Below are 25869 nucleotides of genomic sequence, written 5' to 3' on the forward strand. Positions count from 1 at the left end.
GCGAGGAAGCAGAAACACAGGGACGTGGTAACACATGTGAAAACAACAAGCGGCGTCAGACGACGTACTCCAGTTAGGTGGAATTAGTGGCCGATTTAAACATTTCATGGTACACCGTGGTGAACGAGAAAGAAGCATTTCAAAATGACGCAGTATCTTCCCCCGAATTTGTTGGCTTTGTTCGCAGCACGCGATCCTCTGCCCTACCTGACGCCCTATGATAAGCTGCCGCATGAGAAGAAAAGACCGCCCTGGACTGGCTTGAGTTGTTTCCTAAATAACTTTGAGGTAAGTAATTTGCAAATAGTGAAAACAAACGTCGAAGTCAGTTGCAAAGACTGCAACGGAACACGGTATCAAAAGCTATCAAGCAGAGTTAGCTTTCATAGTGGAAAGAAAAATGTGACTCACATAGGCTCCAAAATGGCGGACACGAGCGCTGCCATTATCACTATCAGCGAGACTGGCTCAGCAGCCGCAGCTGCAAGAGCAGTCACTGTGTAAGGTTTGCAACCTTCCCATTTGCTATCCACTGAATATGTAGCACATAAGATCAATTTCCATTGCTGTCGTTTCTGGTAACTTCGTTTTCACATCACACAGCAATAATACCGCTTTCAGATGCATGGTCACGCACGCGATCAAAAACCGGCTTTCGAGATGAAGGGGACGTTTTGAAATGAAATTCGCGTTGTCCACCCGGTGTAGTATGTCAACAGCGTTTCCAGTGTCTACTATAAATTATTCAATGACGAATCCAATCTGTTTCACATAACTCAGTTGAATTCCAAAGAGTGCGTTGTAAGAATTGATTGGTCCCACAACCATTACCAATACCGTTGACTGGCCCATGGCACCTGGGCTGACATGCATGGCTGGTCTAATTCTTTAGGCTGTGCTCGCGGCACTGGTTAAATGAGAACTTTCTGGAGTGTGTTGCTGCGCTTGCACGGCTTCTAGTAATGTAGTCTCATGGTGGTGTATGGTACTGGGTAGCTTTGGTAAAGACTAACAAGTCGCGTAAGGCGAAAATACAATATTTAGTCAAGTAGCTGTCGAACTCACAGAATGAAACTGAACGCAATGCCATTTTTCAGCAAGACCGTATACTCATAGCATCGTCAGTCCACCGCTCATGGCAAAGGCAGTGAAATTGACAAGAAGAGCGGGGTAGTAGTTGCGCTAAGAAGGATAGCACGCTTTTCTGTACCTCTCTTTGTTTTAACTTTCTGAGCGTGTTTTTAATCCAAACATATCATATCTATATGTTTTTGGAATCAGGAACCGACAAGGAATAAGATGAAAGTGTTTTTAAATTGATTTGGACAATTTAATTTTGATAATTATTAATAATTTTTATATATTTAATTTTCAGAGCTTGTTTTTAATCCGAATATAACATATTTATATGTTTTTGGAATCAGCAAATGATGGAGAATAAGATAAACGTAAATTTGGATCGTTTTATAAAATTTTTTTTTTTTTTACAATTTTCAGATTTTTAATGACCAAAGTCATTAATTAATTTTTAAGCCACCAAGCTGAAATGCAATACCGAAGTCCGGGCTTCGTCGAAGATTACTTGACCAAAATTTCAACCAATTTGGTTGAAAAATGAGGGCGTGACAGTGCCGCCTCAACTTTCACGAAAAGCCGGATATGACGTCATCAAAGACATTTATCAAAAAAATGAAAAAAACGTTCGGGGATTTCATACCCAGGAACTCTCATGTCAAATTTCATAAAGATCGGTCCAGTAGTTTAGTCTGAATCGCTCTACACACACACACGCACGCACATACACCACGACCCTCGTTTCGATTCCCCCTCGATGTTAAAATATTTAGTCAAAACTTGACTAAATATAAAAAGTAAGGTTGACATAAGCTGTGGGGCGAAATTAATTGCTGTGAAAGCCACTTACAATCACAGTTCACCAACAATGTTCTAGTTAGTAATTAGCAGCATACAAACTTAGTAAAGTTATCACTCCTTTTTTCTTTGATTCAACTTTAATAATATTTTGCCTGGATAGGTAAAACGAAATCTACATCTTCATTATGCTTTGTGAATGTGAAGCTTCACAGGCATGCACATAATTTTTAATGAATGAAAAAACACCTAGTTTAATTGACTTTCATGCACATTTTGTACAATTTAATTTTGAGAATTCTCAAGGCAGGAAAGCGTGGCCCTTTCTAATGTAAGAAAAAAAAGACAAAAAGGTATACTATGTAACAAAGTATGTTTGGGTTGATTCAATGATTGTCTGGTAGTACTAGTATTGCTGGAGTACTAATAACAACAGTAAAGAGAATACATTTGATTTGCCATTTAAGTTACATTTTAAGGACTGAGAATGCATGTCATTGTAACAAAATGGTAACCAGCTGATGATAATAATGATGATTAAAAAATTTTTTTTATCTGTAGGGCTATTCAGTGTTGTTGCCAGGCTTTGGTCTCTGACGCATTCCTTTCTGATTTGACCATTGGACCTAGCCTTGTCCGGTCGATGGACCGATAGTTTTTACGTTTTGGTGGTCAACTGACCGATACATATTCGTACAAGGCGGACAAGGTCTGCAATGAATGGAATGGGAGTTGAAAAGTCGGAAAACAAACCCCGATCGAAATGCTCATGTTCACTACGAGTGAAAATGCACTTGGTGCCGAGTCCATGTTTGTCCTCATTGACACTCAAGGCTGCGTTCACAGAAATACCCGATCCAGCCGGTGTACCTATTTATCGAAAACGGCACAAACAGCGGAAAGTTCATCAATATAATACTACGGCATGGTAATGCGAAGATCAGGCAGGATCCCTACATTCGCACACCGGGCACTGTATTGGAAAGGGTAGGCCAGGAATGTCAGGCTCTTTCTCCTCGCAAAGTGTACTGCCAAAAATCAGCAAATGAGCGCCATACAGGGATGTTGCTTCAAATTCATACCTATAGGACAAATGTCCTAGCTCTTCAGCATCAATAGGACATTTGACCGCTTTCAGAAATGTCAATAGGACGTCAGAATTTTTTCATTTTCAAGAATGACGCTCGCCGTGTTCCCCACTGTTTTTAGCCCTAATGTAGCACAGGATGCCGTTGAATAGTCAAACGTGTTCAGCTTTTGTTGAACTTTGGCTGGCTTTATTTTTATTTTTCGGTGGCATAACTCGGTGCGCTTTGTCAAAATGTAGCGAACTGAACGCAAAAGCAGACGCAAGACTTAGTCAGTTGGAGTTGTCTCCCATACTCCTAACTTGACTGTGCTGCAGACGGGTGTCACCCAAACGCAAGATCCGCACTGCATAACTTCAGTGCACCTGTACGCGAGAGTGCTTGGTCGCTTTTTAAAAATGTGTATCTTGAAAGGAACGCTATCGAATATCGCGCTGTCCGAAGGAATTGTCAATTGAGTTATTATCGGACAATGCCAGCGCTCAGTTGAAAACGATAGGGCATCTGACCGCCATGCGGCTATGTGAATCGGACATTTGAGCCTCTTAATCGGTCTATGTCCGATGCCTAACGACATCCCTAGCCATACACTAATTTCTGTGAGAATCAGATAATAAAGTGTTATCATTGTTCAATGACTTTATTGTCGTTTTTGCGTCAAAAGATAGATTTACATGTAACTCCGGACTGTAATAGTGTAAGTTATTTTGCATTGCATGTGTGAAAGGTATGGCGGTACAATTTGGACCTATTGGTTTTTTTAAGCCAGGACATTTGGACCTATTTTTTTTTAGGGAGGTCCAAATGACCTATTATTGTCTTAGGCTGGCAACAACACTGGCTATTCACCGCTAAAAAACAAGTCGCATGGAATTGGAAAGCATTTGACATTAAAATTCAACATTTCAGTTTTTACTCACAGTCCTAGAGAATAACCCAGACACTAGTGTTAAGTGCTGTTAAGTGGACATTTAAAGGTGTTGAACAAAACAATGCATCATGTTAAGAGTTTAAGTTAATACTTACACAACAACCAGTGGTGGTTTCTTTCAGGCTGTTTCTACTTTTGTAATATCATTAGGAGAACTGTCATTTGTATAACTATACATTTGTATAATTATAAAGAAGGTAAAAAACTAAAAAGTACCTTGGACCTTGTTGTCCTATGTCAACTAGCAGAGCAGTCCGCTCCTCTCGGTTCTCCAAACAGTCCTCTGGCAAACTCTTGGTGTTGGAAGACCAAGACCGTGACCTGAACTCCGCGCCCTGATAGGCCCCTTCGTATGATGGTGGGTTAGAGTCTGGTGACGGAAAGTCTGAGACGGAGGTATCATTGCGTGACCGATACAGGTGGTCACGATCAGATCGCTGGTGAGGGCGGAAGCAGTTTGGTATACAGGTGGACGTCGTCTCTTCCGTACGTGAGTCAACGGAGTAGCTCCGATGACTGTGAGCAGACTTGGTGCGTTTTATTCGCCGGGCTGCCTGGATACGCTCGAGACGCTGGGACTCGTGGGTGTCGATATCCTTGGGCTGTAACAGATCAAAAGATTGGGTGTTTCCCTTTTTATACTACATAACCCAGATATGTCATAACTTAACCATCTCTTCACACATCATGTAAATGAGGTCCGTTCAGTCTGGCAGGGACCTAAACAGTAATTTCCCACTGCACATGAAAAGTCATTGCGAGGAACTACATCCTCAAAACACTTAGTTGTTTCCTCTGTAACTCTTTGTATTAGATCTTAGACATGACGCTATCCTCCCCTTTAGGGCATCTTTTAGCACTCTCTTATGTTTTGACGTAAGGAATTTCACTTTGTCACTCTGACCTCAGGGAGAATGATGGAATGATATATTTGTGTGTTTATTTTGTTTGTTTGTTTTGTTCTTGATCCAAATGCTTCCCTCTTTTCTTTTTGACCTATCAAAATGTAAATGATGCAATGTTCAAAGTAATCACTCAGAGTCAGAATATACAACAACAAAAAAGAAGGGTGTATTACTTCTGTTCATGAATGACCAGGGTTTCATCTACTTGTGTGCCCTGTGCCATTGGCGTATTAAATCTGAAAATGTCCCATCAGAATTCCCTTCAGTGCGTCAAAGGGCGCATTAAAAATACGTACTGGGCATTTTACACACACACATACAGAGATAACACGATATAGCGGCTAATTCTTGCACAGAATTGCACCATTTTGCATCTTTGGTCAAAACGCGTACAGGCCTCTTTGGCGCTTCTTGCTTTCGACTATGTCCCATCGGAATTTGGTTGAGGGGGACAAATGTCCCATTGCCTTTTTCTCCCAGGTTCAAGATGATTTGTTCAGTTCCAGATGTTTCATTAACCATTTGAAAACCATAGTTTTTCCTTAGCACAGAGCTTATCAGTACCCTGATGACAGCTTCCAGATGATTTGAATATTCAACTTTTAAAAATAACTAATGGTCTGGGGATGATACTGTTATTTGTTCTTCAGTTCATTTGCAGTTGCACATTTTTCACATCAAAGACGGTTCATGTTTAGTGTTTTATTTCTTTCATGTTTACTTTTTATTTTATTTTGAGGTTTGTGATGTTGATACTGTGATATTGAGTATCTACTGCTATTGGGGGAAAAATCCTAACAATTGCAATGCAGTAAATGTTATGACATTTGGACCCTACTGCAAGCAGTTTGTACAAGCTGAAGTGTAGTTTTTGCCAGGGCTTTGATACGGATTATGTAGACCAGGGTTCTTCCAGCTATTGGGCAGGGTTCCAATGAAGGGAGAGTCATGATTAATATATTCACTGGCAAATAGGCTGTGGGCCTGGTGGTTGTTTCCAGACTGCTGAAACAGGATCAGTATGCACGGTCATGATCATAAAGCTAGTGGCTTTTTTTTTAATCCCATATTAGTCTGCTATAAGACCCTGTTCAAGTTGTTTTGCAAGTAACCTGAAACTCTTCATGCCGGTTTGTTGCTTAGAAAATAAAGTGCACTGTGGTTAATACACGTAGTCTTATTTTTGTTGGAACCAGGAATAGGAAGAACTCAAGAAACAAACAAAACATAATTAGCAGATAATACAATTTACATTACAAGGACATCACAATTCCTGTGGCACACTGCCTCAGTTAAATGATGATTTCTTTTCCTTTCATTTTGAGATCAGTCACACTTTATTGTATCCGTAAGATGCTAGCAAATAAAAGGAGAAGTACAATATCTTGAATACGCATTATTGCCTTTTCTTTAAATTTGTATTACAGTTTACACATTAATTAGTCATGCCTAAGTTTGCATACCTGGCCCGGCACAGCGCACACTGAACTCCGATAAGAGTTCATGCCTCCTAAATAATGCAGGAAAAATCGAGACATAGGACATTTAACTTTCCTTGGCACATTGACTGAACTGGTGAACGGTCAGGCCAAACCTGAACTCAGTCACACAGAAAACTATTTTTCAGTGGCGTTGGCTAAGAATGAGAAGTCTCTGAGTCTGGAACTCTACAGAATCATCCTCAGTCACTAAAGCAAACAGATGCTCAGTTTGACTGAGCAGAGCCTATATTCTAGTAAACCATGGCGGTTCTGCACTGATTATTTGCACCTTGTCCCAAACACCACTGACTCTTTCTCATTTTGCCAGAAAATCTTTGGTACCTATGCAGAGCAGTCTTCCGCAAATGTATGTGGGGGGGGGGGGGGGGGGGTGGGGGGAGCCATACTAGCATCATGTTGACTGCTATAAATAACGACATCATGGCACGAAGACAGGACAGGGGAATTCAGCACCCACATGGTACCACTCTGAGTCTGACTTTGCTATGAACGGCATCTTGGTCATGTGAATGTGACCGTGGTGCAAAGACACTACACCAGCGTCTTCCAACAATACAGAGAGAGTAGATTCTGAAATGTGCGTTTTCTCTCACCCTTAAAAGTGTTTTAGTGTCTCCTATCGTCCGTTTTTCTGCTAGATTGGTATGGTTGTTAAGCCCCATTCCATTGTGAGATCTAGTTGTATTTTGACACAGCTTTTTTGTTTAAATACTATTTGTAGAACACTACCTTGTAGCATACACTCTACTTCCTTTCTTTCACCTTTGAAACTAAAGACATTGTTTAGACCACACATTTTCGTGAATTGTGTCTGGCATTGTACTTGTAGAATGTCTGCAAAATTTCGGAAAATAATGGAGTGTTGTTCAGCAATTGATGTTTATCTTTTATTTTGCTTCATTCTCAACTGTGAGTGTTACATCTACACCTGCATGCTGGGTCCTGTCTTTGTGAGTGCAGTCTTACATCTTTAACAATTGTGACCCTGTTTTGACAAAGTTTGCAAGTGGATATTGATAGTTTTAAAGCTCATTGCTCTGTTAATTTGGGTATAATTTTTTTTAAAGCAAGGGCATTTTGTCTGTAAAAGTACCAAAACTACCCTCCTCTCTGTCTCACTCACGCACGCGCATTGCTCAGCTAATTTGAGCTTTTTTTGGTTTCAAAGCAATAACATTTTGCACGTTAGGCCACCGCCTGTCTCTCTCTCTCTCTCTCTCTCTCTCTCTCTCTCTCTCTCTCTCTCTCTCTCTCACTCTCTCTCACTCACACGCACACAGATGCAGAACTGACATGGCTCACTCAGTTATTGTGCCAAAATAACCGGCCAAATGCGAAACCGCGAGAAATCCTTGTAAACAACAATGGCAGTCAAGTTGAACTGGAACAACAGGAGACGGCATTGTCATCTCCCCAGCTGGAAGAAATAAACAGCGTCTCAGACAAAAGAGGTGTGAAGTATTACTTTGTTACCCAACCTGTGCAGTCTGTTCAACACCAGCCCTTCAAGACTTGTGCTGTAGTAGGTATTGTATACAACTCGGTGTAGCAACAAGCCTCCTCGGCCCGTGCGCGGTGCACACTGCACATTTCCCTCAGGTATACAGCCGTGGTGTAATTTGGCAACAACAAGTCGCACCAGTTCTTGATGAGCCCACCAGAGGCTGGAGACCGTGCGCTTGGCACACCCTGTGTATACCAAAACGTGTCACGGGTATAATTATTCATACCGTACGCACCCTCATGTACGCACACAGGCAGACTGACATACACACGCGCACACATACAGACACACACACGCGTGGTTGAGCAACTTACGCGCTAACATCGAGTGCCAACAGATGAGATCCGTCATCAGCATCACTACATCACAGAGGTGAATCCAGACAGTTCGGTTGACCGCACGAGTTTACACACTTCTCTTTTCCGCTGTACTTGCACTCTTTCCTTTCTTCTCCACAGGTAGGAAGGAAGAGAAAGGGATTGAGGATTCTCAGGTGTGATTAGAGAGGGGCTTGAGGTAGGGGGCGAACTTTTCTCCCGCTATCTGCCAGAGCTTGGCAAGGGTTCAGGTAGCGTGGAAAAGCCTGCGGTGCAACACAGTGCCAGCTTGTGGGCTACTCGCGCCCCTTCGGAGGGATAGAGATGCGCATTGCAGTCTTGACCGCTGGAGCTTGGCTTACGTGTTTTGGGATCACTGCCAATTGTTATTGGAGGCCCTTTTGTTCGAAAGCAGACGAGTAACTCACAGTGCTCACCGATTCACCAGACTGAGAGCAGGCCTAGTCTTCTACTGCTGCCCATTCCGTTAGCTTGTGTGTGGGAAGGGACTGAGGGGGGGTGTCTCGTGATCCGTTTTTTGACCTCGTACGATTAAGATCAAGTCGGTGGAATTCAACTTTAAAATTGACCTCGAATAAATCCTTGATTTGATGGATTATTTGTATTTATTTTGTTAGAACAACACTGACAGGAAAGTTTCCCAACACACCCATTAGGCAAAAAAAAAAAAAAAAAAAAAAAAAATAGGGTAGGAAGGTAGGCAATCACTTTTTTTTTAAAACTTTTTTTTTCTAATGTGTACAAATTAAACCTACTCGACAGGGAAATAAGTGTGCGACTCGAGCGCTGTCGCTTTCGTTGCGTTTTCTGCACTCTTTTTTTGTTTTTTTGTTGTTTGTTTGACAAATGTAATAAAAAAAGTTATAGGGTCGGCCCCTAAAAATAGGGTAGGTCGGGTTACCGTAACCACACCTATTTTTATTTAGGCCTTATCACCCATGCCCCTTCCCATAAAAGTGTTCCCGCTCGTTCGCCCCCTCGCCGTTGCTTGAAGCTTCCTATCCTATCTAATCTTTCTCTGTACGTGTAAAGTGTCATTACCCCTTCCTTTTTTATTCGAATTTTTGTATTCTTGACATCTGGTACCAGCACCTGTACATCCTGATGACAGAGGCTTTTTGTGCAAGCAAAACTAAAAAGTGCGAGTAAGAACCGCACACTAATGTTCGTAGCGGGTTGCATCGTGAGACTACGCAATTTTCTTGTTGCGGGTCTATTCTATTTCGAGGTCATTTGGGTTGCTAATGAGGCAGGTAATTAATTAATGGCGGCTTGCCAACTCCCAGGTGTAACCTACTTCAGGTAATTGGGTCCTCGTCGGGACCAAACTTGCTTGTAGTCATTTGTGCTTTCTGAAATAGGGGTAATGCATGACAGCATTTGCAACAGTCTCTAGTTTTTGCTGGATTTTTGTTTTTGTAGAAGCGGAATGCTAGCCGTAGCTTGCCATGATGAGTGTGGTACTATTCCGGCAAATGTAAACCATCCAGTTTTCTTCACGCGTTCGGTATACTCCGCATTTACTCGTGAGGTCATTAGTGTTCTAGCCTTTTTCCCACCTCATGAGGTAAACATCAGAGTCTTTGATAGGCCGCGCGTGCCTTCACACTGTGTGATGGCTTATTCGTGTTCTGTATAGATTGCCATCGATTTTGTCATCCTTTTTATGTGCTCTTCAAGTCAAGAGTTCTTTGCAATAAATGTTGACATGTAAAGTTTGTGTCAACAAGACATCAGCGCGGTCAGACAAAGGAGACTCGGATAGCGTTTCAGGGGAATTGTTATAGCTAGCGGGAAATGGTGTCACGTGTTTTACAGCAGTCGAAACGATCTGACTCTCTTTTTAATCAAAAGAAAACGGACGCGCGTATCCCAGACAGTATTTGAGTAGATTGCTGCTTCTGTATGCAAATATAGTAAAATGCTGCATGGTGCACCTTTCACGTTTGATCGACATATTTGTCGACCATTTGATTAGTAAATCTTGGCTATGTGGGAAAATTAAGGACGGTTCTATATTTCCTGTTGCACAACATGCAAGCATTAACAATCTACAATTTCGAACGTAAAAAAGGGTGACGATCGTAAATCAAACTCAATTTTATGTATTTGTTTTTGTGTGGAAAATTGAGCGCCTTGCCAAGGTCACAGCAGCGATATGGTGGCTACTTTGATAAAGCAAGAACTCAGCGCTATGGTGATAGAATGATAGGGCAGTACTGCACGGAGGAGTATAGTGCCTACCTGCAAACCTTTTAAACGGAACTGAATTTTTTGATTAGTGCTTTTGTGAACAAGAAACACTTAACAAGTGGCTCTATCCCATCTCCCCCCTTTCCCCTATCCCATCTCCCCCCTTTCCCTCGTCGCGATATAACCTTCGTGGTTGAAAACGACGTTAAACACCAAATAAAGAAAGAAACGGAACTGACCAGAACCACACATTTGTTATAACCGGGCCCCCTCTCTCTACCTGCTTTCTTGGTTAATGAAAAACTGCTTGCAGACACAACATACCATTGGTTCTTGTCAATGCCATCAGAATTCAGAAAGAAAGCTCTCTGCTCCCCCCCCCCCCCTCTCTCTCTCTCTCTCTCTCTCTCTCTCCCCTCCTCTCTCGTTCTCTAGCTCAGACGACCCCAAGAACGCCGGAAGCACTCATTTCCCAGCTGTGTTGTAATTTTGAGGATGTCGGGGGTGGCACTCAGTGATCACAGCAAACTTTCCCCAGTAGTGGCCGAGACAGGAGAAAAGCATCTTAGAGAAAGGAGCCAGTTTTGAGTCACGTGCAACTGCAAGTATTGATCGTGTGGCTTTCGGTCTCAACACATCTATGCCTTCCCTCGGTCTAGTAATCCTGATCTGTAGCAAGCTTTAAGGCTCTGCTAAGCCCATACACATTTCTGTTAGGTGTGGGGAGAATTCTTCATGGGAGGCAGTTTGCCCGTTAATTGTAGTTTATGCGGGCGTTAATGGCTGTAACCGCCCCGACCTATTTACCGCGTAAAAAACTGTTATTACACGCATAATTGCAGTCCTCGTTTACCCAGTCCTTTGTGATGATGGGAGGTTGATTTTGCTTGTGTGAACACATCTGGCGGTCCCGCAGTGGGGCACTGCGGTTATGAAATTAAAGGCCCCTCCTGTTTTTGGAACCGCAGGAGCTTTCTAGTTTGCTGTTAGGTAGATTTTTGGTTCCTCTTTCCTGTCATGCTCTCTTTTTCTTCATGAATTCTTTTCTTTTTTCTGCCTTCTTGCTCATTCACCTGTATTTTTTCCAAAAATCTCTTCTCTTGCCGCTTGTCTCGCGATTCATGTATAGTTTAATCTGTTAGTGTTCTGATGTAAGTCCAGCAGTAGATAGGTTAAGCCTATTTTAACATACTGGAAACTGGTAATCTTCCAGTAGGTATTAATTTAGTTTTACTAAAGCCTGCTGGGACACAAGTAATGGGTTAGTGCATTTGTAAACAGGAATCACTTGACAAGTGGCCCCCTTCATCCCCCCCTTCCTCGTCCTGATATGGCTCTGCGTAGTCGGCTGGACGTTAAGCAACAAATAAACAAACAAACAAACATCTGGCGGGACAGAGATGCTGTGCAGGCCTTATTGTACAAATACAGTGTATAGGAATGTGTTATTGTATGTGTGTAGGTATCTCATCATTAGGGCACAGAAGGCGTGCTTTCAGTGAGCACGGCGCCGCATTATTATTTCCCTGGCTTGCCGCGACCCAGCTGCTTAATTCGTGCCTGTGCCACGTGTGGAGGAAAACAGTGTGGGAAACAACATAGGCCCCAGAGCGAAAATATATTTCGTACTGCTGCTGCTTGTTTATTTATTTGCTTGCCTTTCTTCTGTTTCAGGACCCAAAAGAAACCCCTCCGCCCACCCGAGTGGAGACCAGAGATGAGAGAAAGGAGAGGAAGGTGCGTATGGCTAAACAAAAACAAAATATTCTAAGAACCATCGTCTTGATGAAGATTTCCACACACACAAAAAGAAGATACATTGTGCAATGTTTTAGAATTACCTCTCTGTCTTTTTTGCCTGTCTGACAGGAGTCCAGACTTCATTCTCTTTCTAGTTCTATTTTCAATGGCTTACCAAAAGTATCTGATATGGAAAAAAAAATAGTTCAGAAGTTTCTATTCTATTGAAGTTTGACGAAAGTGGACACTGGGGTTAATGATTTGTTGTGAACCAAGAGATAATAGTTTGACAGTATGTCACAGATATAGGTTGACATTCCTTGCTGTTTGTGCCACCTTGAATAGGGGACCCAGTATTCCACAGAAGATCTGCACAATGGCTTGCTTTTCATTGGACCTCCCTCAACAGAATCAGAATGTTAACCGCATTTCTTTGTGCCATTGCGTATGTTGAATAATCAAACACATGTTCAGTTAGACGGCAACTCCTTTGACACTTCCAAAGGAATAGTAATTTTGCTTTATTTGCAAATGTGCCCCACTTGTTGATCCGTCCTAGGCCTTTTTTTGTCAGAAATGTTTGCGAATTGGTCTTCGAATCAGTCTAAAAGGTCTTGAGGACAGTGGAAGCAATATCAAGTTGTGATATGGGGAAAAAAATGGATTGATGGAAGGGCAAACATACTGCAGAATTCTGTAATTGTTCTGTCTTCTTTATAATTCAAGTATGCATTCAGGGCTGGCTTGCTGTTTCAGCAGTGCTTGAGTTTGCTTCTGGCTTAGGTATTTTCTTTGGGTGGTTAAGGGTGAAATTAAGAGAAAATCAAAAAATGACTAAATGTAAAAAGCACACACACACACACACACATACTCACACACACACTCAGACATGCTATATACATGGTTTTGAGTATTAGTGCATGACAACACATGAGGTTTTAGAATGCAGTGACCTACTTTTCTGTGAGCTACTTTTCTTTGATCGCAGAAGAGTCGTGCAGTTTCGAAAAACATTGAGGCAAAAGATGCTGCTGATCAGAGGAGACAAACGATCAAATCGCTTGCTTTCACTGACTCAATGGTTACATGTGTTCACCACTGTTTCAATGGGGTGCAACGTTTCCACAGCCAATAAAAAGTTTTTTTCGGAATGTGTCTTTTGTCCTCTGTGTATGTGCTGGTGTAATTACTTCTGCCTGTCAACATTGACCAAGCTGTGCAGAATGGAGACCAAGTACTCTTGCTGATGGTCGTGTTATTTGTCCAGCACACTAGCTAGATTATTGACATGAACCTTATACCGCAAGCACACTCGGTCAGACTGAGTAGAGGTACTGACCACAGAAGAACTAGCAAAGCAATGTTGATTGAGCCAGAGCTAATCGATTTACTGGGGAAGTGTAATTACCCGTTGTCCACCTTTCACGTCTGGCACTGTGATGGGTGTCAAAGTGCTGTTTGTGTTCCTGTACTGTTACTTTCAGCTCTGACTCTTCTTTGAGTGCATTATTCTTAGAATGAATGGAACATTTTCTTAAAATATCTTATCTTGACCATCTTTAGGAATACATATATAATAATACCTTGATGCTGAGTAACTGTCATCTCTTTTGAGTTTCTTGTTTAGTGTGTATGTAGTTCATGTTTTTATTTTTGTGACCACTGTCCTATTTACTGTGGTTATCTCAATTGTTTGCTGCAAAACTCTACTCTGTTTCTTGCAGTTGATTTAGCTGAACGGTTTGTCATGTGTGATTTTTGCTGCTGTGTATTATTTTCCCTTTCACTGGTTAACTTTTTGATTTGCTGTCGAACCCCCCGCGGGTTATGGGGGAAGAATTTACCCGATGCTCCCCAGCATGTCGTAAGAGGCGACTAACGGATTCTGTTTCTCTTTTTACCCTTGTTAAGTGTTTCTTGTATAGAATATAGTCAATGTTTGTAAAGATTTTAGTCAAGCAGTATGTAAGAAATGTACTGGAAACTTGCATTCTCCCAGTAAGGTCATATTACGTTGCAAGCCCCTGGAGCAATTTTTTAATTAGTGCTTTTGTGAACAAGAAACAATTGACAAGTGGCGCTATCCCATCCCCCCCCCATTTCCCCGTCGCGATATAACCTTGAACGGTTGAAAATGACGTTAAACACCAAATAAAGAAAGAAAGATTTGTTGTCGAGTGTGTTTGCATCTTTCATGTCATAATTGTTGCCCACTATGGTGGTTGAGATTTTCTTTTTCTTCTGTTTACAGCGTAAGGAAAGGCAAGAACAGCATGCCTACAAACTGGAACAGGACTTGGCATTGTGTGAGTATCCACTGGTAACATAATTGTGTTTTGCTGGTCTGACTCTGAGGTCCTTGTCTTCTACTTATATTCAATCGTTGTTTTAGATTTAGAGGGTCAAATCTTCTGCCAGACACTTGGCTCAGTGTTACAGTGTGGTTGCGGCCTTTGAAATAAATCCATAAATCAATATTCCCGTTCCCTATCTTCAAAAAGTTTGATGCCATAGTAGAACTAAATGCGTGAAGTAACTCGAACACTTATTGTGACACTATGCCAAATCTGCAAAAATACAGTTACTAATTGTATTGTTGCAGCTTTAGCATTGTGTCACAATAAGTGTTTGTCAGTTCAGAGAAGATAGACACAGAGGAAATTTGTCTGACATATTTATGCAACCATTTTAGAACCAGTGAGGATGTTTGCCGATCATGTCCAACCCACATAGCTATCTAATTCCATCAGTGTGATCAGAAAAGACTTCCTGTGATATTTACATTCTTGCTAAGCCCACATGTACTTAGCTTAATTTGTCAGAAGTATTGTCTGAAAGTCTGGAACACGAATATTTTTCTTCGAGCAGGGTCTGCTCTCTGTGCATTCATCAAGGCAAATACATGTTTGCATGCAAACCAAGTGTCTGACAAAATATCCGATTTCTCATTTATGTGAAGAAGTCTTTTTTCTTTTAATGCTTGCAAACTGAGCATCGAGAAGGGTTCTTCAATTTTAACCGATTGATTTTGTACACTAACCAACCTCTTTATTTTCATTGTATATTGTGTAACCGTGAACAAGCTGTTAACAAATTTTCAATTGGGGCATGGGTGGACTGGCCTTTACTGTTACTGTCAGGGGATGGTTGTTTGGTTGGTGTAAATATACTCCTTCCGACCTTGACTGAGGTAAAAAGACACATTTTTATATAATTCTTGAAGGCCTTAATACTGGTACTTAGAGAATATCTGTTTACGTTAGTGTTATCCTGTGTATGAATATTTGTGTGTGACTGTGAGAAAGAGAGAGAGAGAGAGAGAGAGAGAGTCAAGTCTTGAAGAGGAGTGCTGTGTTTGCGATTTTTTCACATTTGAAGAGAATATCAATCATTTTGAGATAAGGAAAGATAACATAATTTACACCGAACAAAACATGCAATTGTTCTTTCAATAGTTTCATGAAGACAGTACTTAACTAGAATAGGAACATTGTAAGCATGTTGTAAAACTTTCACTTTGATCTCGTGAATGCCAATGGCATGTTGTTTGGCGATTTGACAAAGAAAAAGAAATAATATTAAACTTGTGGCATTTTGTAAGTAGAAAATGCTCAGCTGGTCCTACCAGGGGGACCTTTGGTGTGACTGGGAGTGGGACCGAGTACATTTTTGTGTGTGAAGTCCACAATTGGTGTTTTTATTGTGTGGATGCAAACGGCTCTTTGGTACCCTGACAGCTTTTCCTACAATGTACGGTTATGGATTTTACAAGAACATCTTTTGCTGTCGTCGCATCAACATCAAGTTCAGCTTCTACAATCTTTGTTGGTTGGACGCTTCCCCTGTGTTCATCTATTTCTGCGTGTCTTCTAAATCCTGAGTCAGCGTTGTTTCTTCGGTAAATGCTAAAATGACAACGTGGTACCCAGCACTTTGGTCCTTACAGGGGGACTTTCATCACAAACATCACCAACAGTGGTATGCTGTAGCATTATTAGTTCATTACTTCTGGTTTCGTTAGAATTTAGATTCTTTGGTTGTTGAAGGGGGTGGAAACCAAAAAAAAATAAAAAATGTAAGCCCATATTTGAAAAACTGTTAAATTTACAAAGGTGTATGGAAATTTAACAGTTTCTTGTGGAGGTTCTTGCAGGGGGACCTAAAGTAAAAGGTGAAGACCAGACTTTCTTGAAAATGTATTGATCTTTTCATGCATTTTTATTTTGTGTATTCGTCTGTTGTTGAGGTCCTAACAGGGGGACCTTTGGTGAGAATCTTGGCTCTTGGACTGTCAGTAGTGTTCGGTGTCAGTTTAACATTTCTCTCTTGGTCCTAACAGGGGGACATCTCATAAATCCGTCGCGATATAACCTTGAATGGTTGAAAACGACGTTAAACACCAAATAAAGAAAGATCTCATAAATAATTGTGTTCAAATAAGTTGACCACTATACGTGGTTTTTTTTAGCATGTTTCTGGTGCGGTCCTATCAGGGGGACCTCTTGTAGGAATTCATTTGAAAAGTGTTTCACGCAAAAATCTCATCGTCAAAAAAGTTCTTAGAACGGTCCTACCAGGGGGACCTATGGTTTACAAAACTTCAAATTCTCGCCTGTTCGCCAGCCTTATGAGTGATCGCCTGTGGCCTCCGCGAATGGGACCTGTTGGCAGGATAGCACTGGAGGGCGGATTGGTAAGATTAACAGGTTGGTTTGGGTAAGATGATGTCCTACTGCTTTAAAAAAAACTTTGGCAAAGGGCAAGGTTCTTTCAGGGGGGGCCCAAGGTAAGGGTAAAATTCTCACTATGATGATGAGTTACAAGTCTTTCTGTTTGGTTATTTTTGTAAAAAAAAATTCTGTTTACAAAATGGTTCAGTTTGGACAATTATTTGAAAACCTTTCTCTCACTCTGTGTAGATTTGTAGTAAAGTACCTATGGGTACATTTTGATAACGTTTTTGAAGCTTTCTTGACATGGTCCTAACAGGGGGACCTCTTGGTAAATTGTTGACACTGTTTCAGACCATAGACAATTTATCCTGGACCGCCAACTAGCTCTCTCTCCGCTCTTTCTCTCTATTACGAGGTAGCGGCCTCTCGCATTTAGGAACCTACGCTTACAAGCCTTTCAGAAATCAGGGGGACGTGATATCCGGTGTCGATTGTAAACATGGACGAAGTTGCCGAGGTAAGTTCTGAAAATGCTAAAATAAACTCAGCAAAAGTGCATATGGAACATGTTTTTCGATGAGTTTTGTTAAGTTTAGTTTGGAGTTTTGGAAAATCCAGTTCATTGTCACCTCCCATTGTCAGAAATAACTGGAGTGTGCTTTCTTTTCACTGTCTTCGAATCGCTGGCCGTTCAAACCGGACGCGACGCGCCCCTGAAAGTCGAGAGTCGTAACCTCGAAGGGTCACGTGACGTGTTAGTGGTCCAGGCTATTTGGTCTATGTTCAGACATGCTTACGATTCTTTTTGACATGGTCCTAACAGGGGGGCCTTTAGGTAAATTGTTGACACTGTTTCACAGACATGCTTACGATTCTTTTTGACATGGTCCTAACAGGGGGGCCTTTAGGTAAATTGTTGACACTGTTTCACAGACATGCTTACGATTCTTTTTGACATGGTTCTAACAGGGGGGCCTTTAGGTAAATTGTTGACACTGTTTCACAGACATGCTTACGATTCTTTTTGACATGGTCCTAACAGGGGGGCCTTTAGGTAAATTGTTGACACTGTTTCACAGACATGCTTACGATACTTTTTGAAATGGTCCTAACAGGGAGGACCTCTTGGTAAATTGTTGACACTGTTTCACAAATATGCTTTTGAAGTTTTCTGGTTATGGTCCTAACAGGGGGACCTGTAAGTAATTTTTGACACTGTTTCGCCGACATGCTTTTGATGCTATTTGACATGGCCCTGACAGGGGGACCCCTTTGTAAATTCTGACTATTTCACAAATAGAGTGCTAAATGGATACGGTCCTTGGGGAAGAGAGGGTGGGGGCTGAAGCCAAGAACATTCTGGCTTGTCTTCAGTGCATGGATGCTGCGACGAATCGTCCACACTCTGATGTCCATGCCTGTCTCTCGGGCATTGTGCCATCTTGGAATTGGATGGGATGTCGACTCACTGGCTGGATAGCATTCGAGAGGGGATGGGTAAGAACAGGTTGGCGTCTGTTGGTAAGACTATTGAGTTCAATGCCCTTGTATTGATATGTTGGTCCTTACAGAAAGGGTTTGGTTTTGGGTGGTGTTAAATAAAACAAACAAACGTAAAAACAATAACTCACACACACGCCCAAGCACACAACTGTCCATTTCAATTTGATCATGTCTCGACAATCGGGCTTAATGAAAAATGAACTATGGTCCTTTTCTAACCGCCGAAGAAGAAAGTTTTTGATTAAATTATTTATGGAAAGGATCCCATCCTGTGTGGAAAATAGTCTTAGATGGGAGGTGGGATGTCAAGTGAAACGGAAATGGGAATGTTTTTGTGATCGAAGTTTTGTTGGAGCGCATTGTTGACATGCTACCCTACAGGTCAACCGGCATAACGGGCAGTAAGTAAGCATTCTTGACACGGTCCTTACAGGGGGGCCTATATGGGAAAGGAGAAACACAATTTGACCATTCTTCAGTTCGTCGATGTTGCCTCTGTTGACCTTGGTCCGAGACGTACATATACGTCGTGGGCAAGTACCAGTCAGCGGTTAAGGCAGAGAGTTCATTTCTTGGATGGATATCATTTCGGAAAGGATGGTAAGAACTTGTCAGGAGGGTCTTGGTAAGAATGAACGCCATGTGATAGCGATGTTTGTGGAATTGTCTTTTGGTGATGATGACGTCCTTCCAGGGGGACTCATTTAAGATTCGCGAGCTGAACTATTTCTTGTTTTCTCACGCCTTAGCAGGGGGGGGGGGGGGGGGATTATACATTCACTATCTACTGTTTTGATAAACGTGTCCGTTTTGTTAAGGTCTCTAAACGGGGAGTGTGGTAAGAGTACATTCCACAAAGGTAAGGATTTGGGGTGACTTCCTAGCAATGCAGATCCCTACAGGGGAACATAGTTTGAGACTGAATATCTTTGTGTCTGTCATACTTAAATGTTGCGGCTGATCAAATGATCTTTGACGTGGATTCATATTGAAAGTAAGTACGGTGGAAACCCCCTTCTCAGACAATCAAATATGTGTGAAAATCACCTCTCAGAATTAGAATACGAGGGGGTCTTAAAATGGAGGCACATTTATGACCGTCATGATTAGTAAAATTGGAAAAAAAGCCCAGAAATTAAATGAAAAAAAAGTGTGTTTATGGGGGGGGGGGGGGGGGGGGATGATGTCTGAAAGGGGGGGTTTCACTGTGGAGGTCTTCTGTTCTGGAATGTTTGCTACCGAGTTGGCTTCATACCCAGTGGGAGGAAAGGTACGGATTCGAATTTTTCGCGTAAGTATTTTGCTGCGTTCAGTGTAAGTATAAGAGGGTAAGTGTAAAGGTACTGTACTCTTGAACAAAATCTTTGTGAGGGAAGAGAGGTTTTGCTTCTGGCAGTGCCAGCATCATTTATTGAAAAATAAAAGAAGGAAAGAGAGGAAACGGAAAACGAAACAAGGGTGACAGTAAATTGTTGATGTAATGTATCAAGTCTTGAGAAGTGACTGACGTATTGGAAGGCTTCCCCCACCCCCCCGAAATTAGCCACTTGTACCTGCTGATATGCATGTCTTTCTGTCAAATATAGCTCTTTCAGAGGTCTTTTCAGGACAAATTTAGTGCGCTCTTCTTAAAACTTCTTTTGTACAGTTTTCTGTTGAATTGCAATTTATTTTTTAAAATTGTAAGGTTAGAAACGCAAACAGTTATAAAATGTGTATTCTCTAATAAACTCCAGTGTGTGTGTTCTGTCATGCCCTAATTGCCGTTGAACAATATAGTTATTTACGTCGCAAAGATTTGAGTTTTTCATAGCTTTCGTGCTTAATATATTCATATCGTTGTTAGTATCAATACTTTTTGATTCGGGAATGTTGCAGTTGCATCACTGTAGATCATAGATAACGGGGGAAAGGGGGACTTACAATAAAGTAAATATTTCTTTTTTTTAGATGTTTTTTTTGTATTATTGATTTGTTTGTACTATACAAATATGCACGAGCAGCAAAGCGACACGTACCAGCACAGTCTATCGTTATTTGAGAGTCGTCCCCAGCTGTCGCATTGACGTCAGTGTAGTCTGTAATTTGATGACCCAGGTCCCGGTCGTAATTATTGTACTGCCCTCATTTACCCCCCCCCCCCCCCCCCCCCATTTCTTATTCACAAACCAGCTCTGCTGACATTGTTCTGCTAGTGTACCTGTGTATATTATACAGACCTGTTTACCCTTACGATTTTGGCGTAATTTATTACGATTTTCTGCAAAAAATACGCCATTCCGCTATCCGTGTCAAGACTACGATTTTCATTTATGAAAAAAATGTAAAAAAAAATTTTTTTTTTTTTTTTTTTTTTTTTTAATCAATTCACGTTTGTAAACAATATCTCTACGAAGAAAAGAAGAATCTGTACACAGCGCAAGTGGAAGTTCAGCAGCAGTCGTAATCGTCTCTTATAAAGTCGGTTTCTTTTTACATTTAGTCAAGTTTTGTTACATGTTGTAGGCGGTAGATACGATACAGGATAGTTCTTAAAAAGAAAAGAAAATGGTTAGCCTTCTTCTTAGTGCATCGCATTTATCATGCTATTATTAGCTTTAAATCTGGAATGGTTAAAAATTACTACGCTTTTGTGAGTTTTGAAGGTAATAAAATAGCAATAAGGAACTTAAAAAGCTGTGTTAAGTGTAATAATATCGTGTGGTGTGTATGTTTGTGTTTTCAGCTTGACATTTTCGTTTCCATTCGTCTTTCAGCTCGATTTTTGCTCTCTCTCTCTCTCTCTCTCTCTCTCCAATGCTCCTGACCCTCCCTCTTTCTCTCAACCCCCCCCCCCCCCCCCCCCCCGCAACAACACGCACACACACGCTCTCCACGGTCCGAGGAAGTGTTGATTTACAAGGAAAGAAAAAGAAGGCAGCAACGTCAGAATAGTGCAGGGCATCAATTATTAAAACTTCATTTTCTCCCCGCCGACACGTTTTGGTTCGAGGGGGGGCAAGATATTGACCGGGGGTTATCTGTCGATTTGTTTGGCAGGGGATCATTATCACGGGTCGTTCCGCCGCTGCGGGCACACTTCGCACCTGTAGGGGATGCAGTTGCGATTCTTCAAAAAAAAGGGGGAGGAGGGATGTTTTATGGCATTGGAGGCTTGTATCATTAGTCTTTGTTTTCAAGTTGGATCTGTTCTCTCGCTTTCTTTCTTAATTTCTGTCTTTCTTTGTTTTTGTCTTTCTTTCTTTCTCTGCTTTCTTTCCTTTCTATTGGTTTACTGTTCTTGCAAGCTTAGCCCTTTTGCACTTGTTCTTTCTTTTCCTCTCGCTTACTCATTATTTCCTGTTTTATTTATTTATTATTTTTTCTTCTTCTTCTTTCTTTTGAGGTAAGAGTTTCTATTGGAAAATGGGAAGCGGAAGATATAGATGGTGATGAATGCTCCTGCTAGGGAGTATTGCTGCAGGAAAACACACATGTATATCATCATACCACTTCTTCTCCCGCCCAGTTGCTAACAGAACGCGAGGGGGGGGGGGGGGGGGGGGGGGTCGTTGACAGGGATAGAACATATAGCCTACGGTTACTGTTAGTTTTAGCTGGGTGGCCAGTATCGGAAATGCCGCATGCATGATGGAGCGAAAGCCAGGTCTGTTAGCGCCAGGGGTACAAGATACGATCAGCTCAACAGAAACACAACGCTTACACAGTCTGGGATGATAACGTACGAAGCCCGGGATTGAAAGAAAGACTCATCTGCCTTATCACTTGAGAGAGAAACCAGCACTGAACAGAGGTGGATTTACGCATGATCAAGCGACTGGTGCCCCCTCCGCCTAAAAAATAACTTACAAAAAACACTCAAAACTGTTAAAAACATACGGGTAAAACCTCGACTGAAGGTGGTGAGCTCGATTGGATTACCGCGCATTGGAAGCTTCGTCCTTTTGGCCGACAACCAACTCTAAACCGGGAGGTATTGCCACCGCTTCGATGACACAGACGGGGTCAGCGCTTGGGATTCACGCCTACGGCTTAACACCTGTCAACGTCAGGACCAGATCATGAGATGTGAAAGGCTAAATGTATCTACCGCATTCCAGCCAGTCACAGGGCGTCATGTAATGGTCAATTACCATTAGAAAGAGAAAACTAGAAACTGGCAAGATAATACACAACAAATCACAACAAATCTCAATTTCAACCAATTCGACACCGCGGCTGGCTCTCACCCGGTTCGTAATTTCTTCGTGCACCTCAACCATATTAAAGCTCCGCGGTGGATCTCAGGATGGCTCCGATACCTAGATTGGAGGCTCCATCGTGACGTGGTGGTTGTCATATCGGGATGGGTGTACGGTCGGTGCTACATAACTTTTAGAGTTTGTTTGGAGGACCACAGGTAGGAACAGGTATCGTTTGCCTTTGAAATGCGCACGTGCGGGGAAAAACAAGTGGTAAATTATAGCTCTCACGGGTGCGTAAGGAGTGTGTCTAGGTGTGCTGCACTTACGTGCTTGCACTAGCGGTATTCGGAGATGCCGCCACAAAACTCGCACGCTCTCTCTCTCTCACTCACACACACACATGCACACACGCACACACATGCACACACACACACTCTCTCTCTCTCTCTTACTCTCTCACAAAATCATCTCAGTCGTAAAAAGACCCTATCCCCAACTTAACGGCCGGGTCACCTCTTCGGAGTTTTGCGTCAATTTAACATCCACACCCCCCCCCCCCCTCTCTCTCTCTCTCTCTCTCTCCCCTATATGTTATTCCTAGCAGACCAACTACATGGTTCTTCCTCCGACTACCCAGTCAAACTTTTTCTTCGTTACATCACCCTTTGTATAGTCTCTGCGGCCTAAATCTTGCACCATTCGAGCTGAGAGTTTTCGCGAAGCGGCACAGACCCCGCCCAGTTCAAGTGGAGTACGGTTTGAAACGAGTTTACGGAATTTGCACTTCTTTACGCCCTCTCAGCTCTTTAAACTCCAACATTTTCTGTTTTACCGTCAAGTTCATGTTCTTCCCACTCCTTCCACTAAGTACCAACCCATTCGGCATATTGCATCCCATTCGTGAAAAGTCTGTGTCGATAGGTTTTCCCTCCTGTTTATGTCTCTGTCTCTGTCTCTGTCTCTGTCTCTCTCTCTCTCTCTCTCTCTCTCTCTCTCTCTCTCTCTCTCTCTCTCTCTCTCTCTCTCTCTACACACACACACACACACAATCACACACACTCTGTCGTCAGGTGTGGTATGCCCGGTAATATCGACACGCTTATTGTTGAGCTTGTTTTCCCGGACGGTATAGGTATAATATAGCACATAGCGAGTGGCCTTTCACATGGCAGGTATTGTTCCGTTCAAGGAGGGGCAAAAAGTAGCAGGTGTGATAGTCAAATTGACTACATTGCAGTAATTATTCGAGACAATAATTGTGTAGTTGTCAAGGCTGTTCAACCGAGTGAATTCCGTCATTGCCATAATTATGCTAGTCGATATACATTATGCCAGTCGCAAAAACCGCGTCCAAAGAGATTGCAGCCTGGGAACAGTAAAAAAAAGTCGGACTAGGTCCTGCTGGCTTCTTGCTACTACTAGACCTCTGAAACCAAGATCGGCAGTCTATTACCGTTGTCCAAAATACTACGAGGAAACAAAAATGAGGAGACAAAGTTTTTCAGTCGTACATGGTACTTACATGTACCCTCTTCCCTTCATTTATTAACTCTGACTAGAACAAATGTCGCCTAATTGGACTAGTTGTAAACACTCGCACACAATTCGTTTTGGCATATCATGAGGCCCGAAATAATCCTCGCAAATTAATTCGGTTACAAGGATTTAGCGGATCGATCATCTTGCGTTTTGGGAAACCACTACAAGCTCTCGCATCTAATCTTCGCTCGCAGAGAACAAAGGAGAGCCGAAACTGTACGTGGGGGTATTTATATAACACGAAAGGGAACCTTGTGGCAATATGTAAAAGGAACAGAGAGAGATCGAGTGAGGAATAAAGAGCTAACTTTCGCCAAAAGCGTGGTAGGCTGGGCGCAAGCCTGTGCATCAATTTGGTTAATTGGAAGCGATTAGGGGGGAAAGGGGAGTTCAGGAATGGTTGGCAGATCTCTGGATTGTTTCCACCCATACTGTGCTCTGGGCTGTATGTATGGCCTCCAGAGCCAGCGCGGCGGGCATCCAAAGACTACAGTGGCCACCCAGCATTAGATCTACCCAGGGCTTTCAACGACAACAACAACGCCAAAATACACTGCCATCCGAGGCGGCCCGTCCTCCTGACTAACTCCCTGCACTCGACTCCTCGCCGCTCCCCCAGCGTGCTCTATCTAATGCCCCGGTCTCACATATACGATTTTTCGGAAGTGTCGGGGATAGTTAAGTCGGCTAGGTCGGAAGTGTCGGATGCAAATTCGGCTCCAAATTTCACTCCCGACCTGTCCTTACGACTGATCCGACCATGTAGCCGACAAGCAGACGACAACCACCCGACTTTAGGGCCGACAAATCCGACATGTGTCCAGACACTTCCGACTGCAGTAACGACAATTCCGACTGCAGTTACGACAGGCCCGATTATTAGCTGAAAAACTTCCGAACAATAGCCGACTCTCACGACCAGTGTAACGACTAAACCGACTAGCTAACGACTGTCCTAACGACAAATCAGACTGCCCTAACGACAAATCAGACACCATTACGACTAATCCGAACGACGCACACGACACACAAATCCGACCACCCTTACGAGTCTTCCGACTACCGTTACGACTAATCAGTATCGCCTTACGACTAAACCGACACGCTTACGACAACACGGCACCCGACACATTTCTATTCGTCTGAGTCGGGAGGCTCTTCCGACTGTTTTGAACATGTTCAAAACAGTCTGAAGGGTCTTCCGAACTAACTGACTTTTCACTGAAACAAAATTGCTAATTCTCACGAACTCTCCGACTTCCAGCCGACTACTTAAAGTCGGGTGACATTCGTAGATGTGAGACCGGGGCATAATGGAGCCTGCAGCCACATCACCGCCACGTAATCCCCACTCATCCGCTAAGCCATTTTGTGACCAGGTATTGTGCCGGCTGATGAGGACGATATAGCCCCACTCTCCGTGGAGCATGTTTCTTAGTCCATCGATCGGCATTTTCGCACCTAGCCTATATCATTCGTCTTTCCAAAACCCCGCCTTGGCGATCCAGCCTTCCAAAATATAGTAATGACGTTCTGTATTGAACTTCATCTCATTGGTGACGTGGTAAAAAAAAAAAAAAAATAGCTGAGTAAAGGGTTTGTGTCGAATGGTGAAGTCACTTCCGAGTCAAAACTTGATTACAAGTAAATCAACACTTTTCCGACAAACGAAACTTGAAAAGACAACGCATACTTACATCACCGATAAAGACACATTTCCAATGAAAAAAACATGAGGCAAAGGGAGAAAGACAAATTCAATGACGGTTCAGTTCTATCAGTTTTGACACGAGACCTACTTCTACTGAAAAACCAGCACCATATTGAACAGCAGTGACCTGTTAGCGTAGAATTCAACGCTATCACTATGATACGCCTTTAATTTTTTATTTTTTTT

At 42.4% G+C, this 25869-nt stretch overlaps 1 protein-coding gene across 1 annotated transcript in view; it reads left to right on the forward strand.

The window, feature by feature from the left end:
- LOC138971475 (U1 small nuclear ribonucleoprotein 70 kDa-like) overlaps positions 1-25869 on the forward strand; it is a gene marked incomplete in the record, with an annotated part of 136690 nt that continues 110821 nt past the window's right edge. The window contains 3 exon segments of the mRNA XM_070344211.1: positions 1-288; positions 12008-12070; positions 14325-14379. Of these exon segments, the coding sequence (XP_070200312.1) occupies positions 145-288; positions 12008-12070; positions 14325-14379 (262 nt within the window).

The sequence above is a fragment of the Littorina saxatilis genome, linkage group LG7, assembly GCF_037325665.1.
Source record: "Littorina saxatilis isolate snail1 linkage group LG7, US_GU_Lsax_2.0, whole genome shotgun sequence".
NCBI classification, from domain to species: Eukaryota; Metazoa; Mollusca; class Gastropoda; order Littorinimorpha; family Littorinidae; genus Littorina; species Littorina saxatilis.